This window comes from Haemorhous mexicanus, chromosome 6 (genome assembly GCF_027477595.1).
Source record: "Haemorhous mexicanus isolate bHaeMex1 chromosome 6, bHaeMex1.pri, whole genome shotgun sequence".
NCBI lineage: Eukaryota > Metazoa > Chordata > Aves > Passeriformes > Fringillidae > Haemorhous > Haemorhous mexicanus.
In genome coordinates, this window is record NC_082346.1 from 44,099,568 (window position 1) to 44,110,204 (window position 10,637).

A 10,637-nucleotide genomic window follows, 5' to 3' on the forward strand; every position below is an offset into this window, starting at 1 on the left:
GCGCGGCGGAACCAACTAGCCGGGCGGAACCAAGAAGCCGGGGTCGCGCCGCGGGGGCGTGCCGGAAGGGCCCGCGCCGGGCGGAAGGCGGGAGGCGGCGCGGCGGTTCTAGCAGCTTCCACGGGCGCTCGGAGCGGAGGCGGCAATCCCGGTCCCGATGGCCAAGTGGGGGGAGGGAGACCCACGCTGGATCGTGGAGCAGCGGGCTGACGCCACCAACGTCAACAACTGGCACTGGTGAGTGGGGCGGCTGCTCCCAGAGCCGCCCGGGAGGCCCCGGCGCGGAGGGGGCTGCACGGCCGGAGCCGCGGGCAGAGAGGCCGCCTCCCGTCCCCTCCTCGCGGACTGGTGCTGGGGCGGGGGTGTCCGGGCTGAGCCTCCGGGGCGGCCCCGGCTCCGTGCGTGTGTGGCGGGGTGCCCGAGCCGAGGTGTGTCGGGTGAATGCCTAGAGGTGGCCTGGGGAAGAAATCTATGTGTATTTGTGTTGAAGCCGGGCAGGGAGACGAGACTGGGGAGCACTGGATAGTCCTAATACGCCCTGTCAGCATGGCTTGTCCCAGATTGTCACCCTGCTCGGTTTTCCTGCAGGACAGAGAGGGATGCCTCCAACTGGTCCACTGAGCGGCTGAAAGCTCTCCTCCTGCCTGTCAGGGTGGAGGGTGAGGAAGGGACATGTGAGGTGACAGAAGTGAGCAAACTGGACGGAGAGGCCTCCATTAACAACCGCAAAGGGAAACTTATCTTCTTCTATGAGTGGGCTATCAAGCTGGCGTGGACTGGTGAGTGATATGCACCCCTCCTTTTTCAAGGTCAGATTCATGTATAATATCAAGGGTAAGGATACACATCTCATTTGGGAAATAATAATAAAGGGAAGTGTCATATTTTGAAACAATACAAGTCTGCTTTGACAACAGCCAGAGTAAGAAAGGTTGATCTGAACAATATAATTATAATTGCAGGCACCTCAAAGACAGGAGTGAAGTACAAAGGTTATGTGGAGATTCCTAATCTCTCGGATGAAAATGACATCGATGAAGTTGAGGTAAGCAAAGCTGGGTGCACGGAGTGTTCTAACAGGACTACTCACAGCATTAATATTTCCTTTCCTGTTACCTTTCTTAGAACATTTGTGTAGAATTTTTTACTGTTAGAGACTGCTTAAGTTAACACAATCAAAAATGATTTGGGTTGAATGAGATCTTTAAAGGTCATCTATTACCAACCTCAGCCATGAGCAGGGACATCTGCCACTAGACCAGGTTACTCACATCTCCGTCCAACCTTGCTTTGAACACCTCCAGGGATGAAGTATCCACAGACTCTATGGGCAATCTGTTCCAGTGCCTCACCACCCTTAGAGTGAAGAATTTCTTTCTAATTTTCAATCTAAATCTACCCTCTTTCAAGTTAAAACTGTAATCTTTCATTCTGTCACTGCACTCCCTGATAAAGAGTCGCTCCTCCATCATGTTGTATCTTTATCAAATTAATTCCTGTCTTCTACATGCAAAGGGCTCTGTAGCACAAGAAGGTATTTAGGCACACATGTACAGTACTGTAGGCTGAGAGAGGTGAAGTGAAAGATTAATAAATCTGCAGGGCTGTTTATGAAAGTTTAGACAAAGTCTGTGATGTTGAATTGAGTAATAAAGAATTGTGAACATATGTCCTTGTTAAACAGTGCTTGTATTTATTGTTCAGATCCTTGTCAGCCTTGCTAAAGATGAGCCTGACACTAGCTTGAAGACCCTGATGAAGCAAGAGGGTGCAAAGAAAATTAGAGATGCAATGAAAACTTACATCAGCACTCTGAAAACGGGTATGTAACTGAGAGGGAGAAGTGTTACGGGAACCCATACGGACTAATTCTAAAGAAGAGATGAGAGTAAAGAGAGGAGTTGCTCTCTCCATCTCAACAGGAAGGTGTTAGAGCAATAACAGTAACTTTGGGAAGAAGCATTTCTGGCTCTAGACAGCATAGCACAGCCCAGAAAGATTAGTTTTGGTGGTAAGACTAATAAACTGCGTATTTTTGAATTAATGTTTTAAAACTGAGAACGCCTTTCATATCCTGAAGCTGTGGAGAAAATGAAAGCCAGTAAAATGTGTTGGTCACCCCAGTGATATAGTCACTGCCTGTGGCACAATTTGGCCTTCAGTTGGCTTACTCCCTTGGAAAGTGATATCTTCTCCAGTTTGTAGTTTGTTTTTGGGGTATTTTTTTTTCCTTCTTGCCACACTGGTAAAGACATCTAGTGTTACTTGGATTTTAGAATAACTGATGTCTGAAAATTGCTCTGCCGGTTTTGTTGGTGTCTTTTAATGAGCTGTCTCAGCATCTGGATCAATTTTTTTTTTTTTTTCAAGTTAAATCTGAGTCCAGCAGTTGGAGTTAAATCAATGCACTTTGGTTGAGTTTGGCTTTCCTCTCAAATACAGGCTGGGAATGCTACAGTTGCTTTTTATATTCATTTAGCTATATTACATTACATGTCCTAGATATGCTGGGTACAAACCGCCACTGATTGCTGTTTTTCCAGGATTAAATTTCCGTACTCTTGGCTTTTTTTCAGCCACTGTAGTGTTCAGGCTGGGTGATGCAGTCACCCAGTGAAAGATAAGAATGCTAATCAGAAGAATCTGTATGATCTTGTGGGCTGCAATAAATGAGAATAAGTGGGAACCAAGTATTGTAGGATACAGGTTTATGCATATATGATAAAATTCTGCTTTCTAATGGAATTTTGCTACTCTGAAGAGATGAAGAGGAAGAAAAAAGAGCAAAATGTTGTATAATTGGTAAAAGCAGGAGTGACTGAGCTGGAGAAAAAGCAAATGTAATTCTCAATGAGGCTAAAGGTTCTGATGGAGTTACAAAAGTTAGTGCTGGTGGACGGGGTGCTGGCAAGGCTTGCCTGGCTTTCTATGTGTAGTCCTGGCATCTGGTGTGGATAAAGAGGGAGTTGGAAATTACTATTGTTTACTGCAGCTATACAAGTGGAAAAGCTTAGTTTGGTGTCTAGGCAAGCAAGGCAAAAGTTTTTGAGGTGTGATTGCAATTTATATTATAGAATGAGAGAGGAAAAAAGCTACGTAAGTCTAAGGCTAACCAACCTTAATGTGAGAGCAGTGTGTGGAAGATGCTACATCTGGGCTGTGAAGAGGAGGAAAGTTCCTAATTGTTACTGTAGGCAGGTTCTGACAGGGCCTCTGGTCGAGAGTAGCAAGGGAAAGAATTAATTACTTGTGAAAAGAGGTCTGTTTACTTTTTCTAGTCACTGTTTTAAGTCATGGATGCTAGCCAAGAGCAAGGGGGAAACCAGGAAGCCCTTTTTGATTGTGTATTTCAAAGTACAGTCAGAAGGTTTACTTGATCTTTTTTCGGTTTCATGGGCACATTCCTGTCTTTCCAGAATTCACCCAGGGCATGATTTTGCCCACAGTGAACGGTGAACATATGGAAACAGCACCTCAGGTGGCTCCTAAAGCAGAAGACCGCAAGGTAAACAAAACTGCAAACATGCTTTGGGATCAGTGAAGAAAGGTATGCTGTATTGGATTCTGGGACTTAGAGCAGCAACCTGTGTTGTGTATAGGATATATACTTTGAGGAACTGGCAATCTCTGGAATAGGTGTGGCTGTTTCCATTGGCAGCACATGATCTTTGTTCCAAGCAAAGTGATAAATCTGCTTTTTACATTTAAGTATGGTTGTATCTTATTGCATCTTTACTAAGAGCCTTGGTTTTACCCCCGGGAAACGTGAACCATTTGTTCACTTTTTTTTTGGTGAAAAAAGTGTGTGTTTGTTTTCCTTGTTGTTTTGTTAGACGGCTGCCAGGAGCAGTACTGCCATACCACAGTCCAAATCCATAGGAGTCAAGATCCCTACCTGTAAGATCAGTTTGAAGGACACCTTCTTAACATCTCCTGAGGAGCTCTACCGAGTATTCGTTACTCAGGAGGTAATGCCTGGCTTCTTCTGAGGGTTGTTCTTTGCATATAGGAGGCTCTCTCTAACAAGGTTTTTAAGAAGTTCTGTAGGACACTCACAATCCATGAGAATGGAATAAGAAAGCTGTTCTGCAGAGTAGTTGCTGAAAGCTTGTGTGTGCATTTTTTCACACAGCTGACAAGAGGGGAGTAGTGCCAACCAGAAGCAAGTTCTAGACTGCTGTCAGCATCTGTCTGTAGGTGTATCCCTAACTGCATGTGGCCAGATCACTTGGGATTTACAGTTGTGTGCTTCTGGTTTGTTTTTTTCCTTTCAGGTTAGGTGGTATCAAAAGCATGCTTTGGGAATAGCTTCCACTTTTCTGCACGGTATTTCATTGTTTAGGATGAGAAAGCAGCATTGTATCATTATTTAAACACAGTTTTTGTTCTTCCTATTTTGATAAGAAAAATGGAAAAGCAAAGAATATTTCTAAGAATTAGGTTTCATTAAGAAATCAACAAAGTAAACCACTGTGTGACTCAGAGCACTGCATAGCACTATGAAAGCTGGAGGTTCTTTTCCTTGGGAGGTGAAATGCTGCTGTAGTAGTTAAAAACTTGATTTTCTGGCCAGGGGTTTTGTCTTTTGCTGAAGACCTTACACTACTGACCTACCTCCTCTTCCAGAAGTTTTGTAGCTGGGTGGGAGGCATTAGGCAACAAGTTTGCAGGAAGAAAATGTCAAGTAATACAGATCTGCTCCTGAATTCTTTTCAGATGGTCCAAGCTTTCACCCACGCACAAGCCACCTTGGAGGCTGATAAAGGAGGCAAATTTCAGTTGCTGGATGGCAGTGTCACAGGAGAGTTTGTTGACCTAGTAAGTACTAACCAGTTCAGGTGTATCTTGCTCAGAGGCAGCCCTGTTATCAGGCTGTAACTTCTATCAGTTCTGTTACAATGCTTTTGTTAGCTAACTGCGGGGTTCTACCTGGTGCCCAATAGTTACCTATCATTTCTGTGGCTGTTGAAGCATTCCTAGTAGTGTGGATTAATGCATGGCACTTCAGTCTGGGGAGAAAATGTGGCTTCCAGTCATAGATCTGCCCTGTCTTTTTGTGATTTTACTTATCAGGGCACGGAGGAGTGTTAAAGATAATAACTGACCCTTCTTCTCTTTGACTCAATTGCCACTAAAGTCTTCTGGACAGTCTTCTGGACTCTGTCTCAGTGTTTGGGGCTGCATATCTTTCTAGAAGGGTATTGAAAAGAAAAGGACACTTAAATCTCTTTGTGTGTCTGTTTTTCACAAGGGATCTCTAAGACTTCATTCTTATCAATGCAATTCTAGATGTTTTCTATTACACTGTAAGATTTCCAAAAATTACTACTCAATCTTTGTCTTCCTTTTCAAGGTTCCTGAGAAGCAGCTTGTTATGAAATGGAGATTTAAATCTTGGCCAGCTGGTAAGTAGTCCAGAAATGGACTTGCCTGTCTTTGAAGGATACCAGCCCCATTTGCCACACTTTATTGTGGCTCCTGATCAGGGAGCACAGGATGTTCTGGGAGCTGCTCCAGTATTATCCCAGCTTCCTATCCCGCATTATCACGTCTGCATCTTCAGCCACTGTGTAGAGCAGTGACCAGGTAGGAAGGATGAAGTCGATGCTTGTGCAGCTGTAGCTGCAACTGCTTCAAACCGCAGGGAGGGGGAGCTCTTTTCTAGCTGTGTTTCTAGGGAAGGCCTACAGCTGCCATAAGCAGACCCTCTGGGAAGGGTCTCAAAGAGTTTTAAGTGGTGCCCTGTGAAAGGAGGGGCAGAGCAGCTTCCAGGGCCTGTATGTACTGTACTACACACTGCTGACAGACCTGCTTTGGTTCCTCTAGGGCACTTTGCAACCATTACCTTGAACTTCAATGACAAAGGTGGCGAGACAGAGGTGTGCTTGGAAGGCAAGGGCGTTCCTGCCAGTGAGGAAGAAAGAACAAAGCAAGGCTGGCAGCGCTACTACTTCGAGGGCATTAAACAGACATTTGGTTACGGTGCTCGCTTGTTTTAATACCGGTTGCTGAGAGGCTGTCTGAAGACTCTGCCACATGGACTGATAAAATTCTCGCCTGTTCCTTTCTAATCTTGGCCCTGCCGCTGAGTTAAGTGGGATGACAGGTGATGAGGAAGGCCATGGAGCAGCACCACTTTCAGTCCCTCACTGCTTTGTGCATGTCTTGTGCTGCAGGGGATTCTCTTACATGTACATACTTCTATTGCTAAATAAACCTAACTTAAAAAAACACTGTGGAATTCGTGTCCTCGGATTGGCTTGATTTCAAAGGGTTGGGCGATAGGCTGAGGGAGGGATCTGTCTAGAAAAACACCGATCAATGAGGATTGCTGATGCCAACGTGATTTACTCCTCACTTCTGGGGGAGTAGACAGCATGAGCTTGATGCAGTTTTTAGTCTGAGCAGCTGCTCATTTTCCCTCTGCTTTTGATCTGCCGGTAGTAAATGTTTCAAACCCTTCCCATTTTTGAAGGGATTTGTGATCCTGTTCAAACTGTTCCTCTCCTTTGCATCCCCTTCAATGCAGTCATTTCTTATACTTCCACTAGTCTGCTCTACAAGAACAACAATCATGCAAACCAGTGTAGGGAAACTCCTGCCCACAGAATGGTTCTAGAAGGTTGTGGGGCCCAGGGCCAGCTTTCTCCAAGAGCTTCAGGCCGAAGCAAACTGTTTTTTCAGAAATAAATCCCACCTCCATTTAGAGTCTATGGGGTGCATTACTTTTTGCTCATCATATTTGAAGCAATAGCTGAACTGGTGGGGAAGAAAAAAAATGCTTGTTCTCACCTGTTAATATGTTAGCTCCTGGAGCTGTCTTCAAAAGCAATAAACTTGTTTATAGGAGGGGTGAAAGTCTGACTGATCAGAAGTGTCAACCTGCTTAACGTTAAGGGTGAGAGAAGGGCTTGGTTTTCTTTTTCAAGCATGAGCTTCTCTTGTATACTTCATTTTTTCCTAGAGTTCTCTGCAGAGCTCCTCTAGTAAGCTAGAAGAGAGTAATGTTACTGGGTGAAATTTACTGGTTTGGGGATTTTTCTTGAGGTTTTTTTAAATTATTTTTTAAAATCTGAATTTTATGTGGTAACTGTTGCCTTCAAGAGAGGAGACAAGAAAAAAAACTTCAGTGTCTGTTTTAAAAAACCCCTGAATATAGTTGTTGGAGTCTCCTTTTAAACTATAAAGAGCAGTCTGCCTGTTCTCACTACTCCACAGTGCTGAAGTATGAAAAAATCATCATAAAGGGTGTACAGACAGACATCAAGAATGCAGCATGAACAAAATTCTGTAGTGTGTACTCATCCCTGAGCTGACCTGTGAGAACAAAGCAAGTTGTACAAAGAGGCAGCTGTAGGTATGGTAGAGCTTCCCTGTGCCATACAGGGTTGTCTTCCCTAAAGCACTGGCTGGCTGGGAAAATGGATGCAGGTGTTCTGCCAGGATTTTTGTGCACAGATGAACCACTGTATGCACCCTGTAGGCTGCGGGGAGGGGGGGGGTAACATGATGGAGCACGCTGATCCCACTGTACAGCCTGTATGCTTGGTTTTCTCTTTGGGAAATACTGGACAGCAACGTGGGAAACCTTAAACAGAAGGGCTAGCAAGTGAGTTCACGGCCAAAAATTTGGTAAAAGAAGAGCAAAATTATTTAAAAACCAAAAAAAATTGAGCTTGTTCTAAGTCAGCTTGAGGCAAAGGTGACAGCTGAGTTGCGGTGACTTTGCTGTGCTTCGGCAGCTATGCTGCGGCAGCAGTGCTCGCCTGCTGCAGGCTCTGCTGCCACAGCTGGGCCAGGGCAGCAGAAGGCAGGCCCTGCTAATCACCTGCTGCTGGAAGGTTAGGAAGTGGGACAGGAAGGCAACTGAAGTGGAATTTTAATTGCCTTCCTTTCATCACAAGCAGGGTTTACTTCAGGCATCCTGCTGCTACTCTAATAGGGCACGCTTTGGCCTCGGCCAGCAACCCACATGCATGGGGCTCATGGCCTCGGGGCTTTGCTCGGAGGCCATTTGAGGGCTCCTCCAGCAAAACTGACTACCCTGGGTTATGCTGGTGCTTCCCCAGCTGGCTCCCTGCCCTGCAGGCTGGAAATCACCATCCCCTCAGCAGCAGAACAGGCTGTGTAATGTAGCCATGCCTTGGCTGCTGTTCACACGTGAATCTCTTGGACTAACCCGGCAGTGAAGGAAAGCTTGTGCTAAGGCTGTGCCAGGCTGTGCACTCAGGCAGAACGTGCCAGGCTGTGCCAGCTCTATCAGGGCACAGCAATGGTAATTGAGGCCTTACACCATTTCAGACATTTACTTGGTGAAGGAGATCTGAGCCTTAAGTCATGCTAGAGAAGGTCGCTGCACTGCATCTGCCTGCTGCCAGCAGACACACACTCCTGCAGCTACAGCTGACCTCCAGTGCAGCTGCACAATGCTAATGAGAAACCCCAGACCTCTGCTTTACTTGAAGTATTGGAAAACAGTCACAGTTTAGTGGTCCTTCAGCTATTTGGGGAAGGGAGGGATGTATAAGATTAGGGAAAAAAAAGCAAGGTTCAGTATACTCTGGTCTAAAGGCTCTTTAAGAATCTGACAGGGGAAAGTCCTGTAAATTAAAGAAAACAAAGGTTAAAAAACCAGAAAACAGAAGTGGATTTTTCACAGGTGGATCCTCACTGACTAAGCTGTTATGAGGCACATAGAGATGAGTAAGAAGCAACCATCAAACCATAAACCAAAAGGGGTCTTTGAACTTTTTTAAGACGGTAGGCAATGCTCTATATAATAGTTTTATTAGTACATAAGGGAAGGCCTAATAAACCTGTAATGAATCCAGTACATTTTGGTATAGAAGATAATGTACTTGGCAACTTAAAAGTTTAAAAAAAATTACATTACCACTGGTGCTGTAAAAGACAAGTTTAGGAGACAAGTCTAGAATCAAAAATTATCTTGACCAAGTGGAAAAGTGAGGTCAGCAGGACTACAGCTGAAAACCTGCAGTGTGCTGGGGTTTGGGTTTTTTTCTGGTCTTTTGCTCCAGAGGTGTGCCACCAGCACAGAAGACCAATGTAGCTACACAGTGAGGCGTGTCCCTTCACAGGCCAGAACAGGGTGTCTGAAAGGTTTGTTTCTTCTCTAGAACTACAGTTTTAACTTAAGATCCACAGACCACAACCACACCATGCTCTTTCCTAGGTTAATACCAGGTCAGGCCTGCTGCACAGGCTTTGGCTAAACTCTTCTGGCATTATCATTCTCTTTTCTCCTTCCAGAGATCCTTCTGGGCCCAGCTGGGCTTTTGGTGTGCTTTCTAAGAAGCGGATTCCTGGAGCTGGAGCCCTGAAAAAAAATCAGGTAATGGGATCTCTGTTGCTGTAAACACGTTCCTACAAAATCTCATGTTCATCCCTGAGAGATAAGCTTTCCTCACTCCACCTGTGCCCCAGCAAAATCTGGGCATGGTTCATTGTCTGTATGCAGACAAACACCACTGCACACTGGATGCCAGGGGACTGGTCCAGCTCAGCTCCAGTCCAGGCTGGCAGACTGAGACAACTCAACTGCAACAGTCAGGAAGTTTTGTGCTCAAAGCAGCGGGCAAAACTGCAGTTTAAGACTGCCACAGACTCACTGCAGGATTTCAGGTGACATCTCCAGGTCTTCAGCATCTGCAGAATTAGGGCAGGAATTCTCCTGCTTCCATCCTCTGGCTGTGGGATTTCTATATCCCAGGAGTTTCAGAGCAGGGTCCATCATCTAACACAGCAAGAGCCTTGTTGCAGAGGATAGAAGCACAACAGGCATGTTACATACATAGCAGTAGCTACTCACTACTTCTCCAGCAAAAGAGTGATTTTCTCTGAGCAGAGTGGAGCTCAGCCTGCTACCCCTGGCTTGGGCTCCATGCAACAATGTTTTTGATGTTGCAGAAGGCCAGTAGGAAGCCCCTAGCATCCTTCACTGAGATGAGTCACCTGCTCCCCCCAGGCAGGGGGCAGCAATGGTGCCAGGCAGCTGTGAAGCAGAGTCCCATGCCAGAGTAGCAGATTAACCCTTGACAGATGTGCAGCCAGCACAAAGCAAAAGAAGCAAGAGAGGAGGGGAAACAGCTGGAAACAGCAAGAGCTTGGAAGTGTTTATGATTTACACACTAAATTAACAGCAACAAAAAGTTGTGATCCCTGGAAAGCTTTAATTAGCTGTTGGCTCTGGAGGTGGCTTACCATCCCAGCTGGGATGATGCTGGGGTTTTTTTCCCCCTGCTGTGGTGTGCTGGACCATCAGCCAGTAGCCAGCTCTGGCCAGGCTGACCATGGAATAAAACCCAAGGTTAGGGCTGGGGCACAGGCAATGCATTTGCTTCTCAGCACTGACCCTGAGGGTCTTCTTGTAGGAGGCTTCCTTCCCGGTGAGCAGAACTTCACATATCCCATGGGCTCCAGATAGTCTTTCTTACCTGTGACTTTTGCAGCCAGATAACTTCAAATGCAAATGTTAAGGGAAGGAAGCAAAGCCACCAGGGCCCCAGCTGGGGCTGGGAACCCAAGACACACAGTGTTAAACACAGCATCATCCCTCTCAACCAAAATAAATAGCAACACATGCTTCAGTCACAACTGAATGACATCAGCATGACATA

General features: G+C 45.7%; 1 protein-coding gene across 1 annotated transcript; it reads left to right on the forward strand.

The window, feature by feature from the left end:
• The first annotated feature begins 16 nt into the window (after positions 1 to 16).
• On the forward strand, positions 17 to 6,168 carry AHSA1 (activator of HSP90 ATPase activity 1). Its single transcript, XM_059850065.1, has 9 exons — positions 17 to 237; positions 589 to 779; positions 963 to 1,045; positions 1,705 to 1,822; positions 3,417 to 3,505; positions 3,834 to 3,968; positions 4,717 to 4,818; positions 5,354 to 5,405; positions 5,827 to 6,168. The coding sequence occupies exons 1-9, from the start codon at positions 158 to 160 to the stop codon at positions 5,997 to 5,999; spliced, it is 1,023 nt and encodes a 340-aa protein (XP_059706048.1). The 5' UTR covers positions 17 to 157; the 3' UTR covers positions 6,000 to 6,168.
• The last annotated feature ends 4,469 nt before the right edge of the window (positions 6,169 to 10,637 follow it).

Bases quoted from the DNA above. Each gene is read 5' to 3' on its own strand.
- AHSA1 (XM_059850065.1), top strand. From the start codon at position 158: ATGGCCAAGTGGGGGGAGGGAGACCCACGCTGGATCGTGGAGCAGCGG. The intron at 780-962 runs GTGAGTGATATG...TTATAATTGCAG, and splicing joins TATCAAGCTGGCGTGGACTG to GCACCTCAAAGACAGGAGTG. The intron at 3,506-3,833 runs GTAAACAAAACT...TTGTTTTGTTAG, and splicing joins CTAAAGCAGAAGACCGCAAG to ACGGCTGCCAGGAGCAGTAC.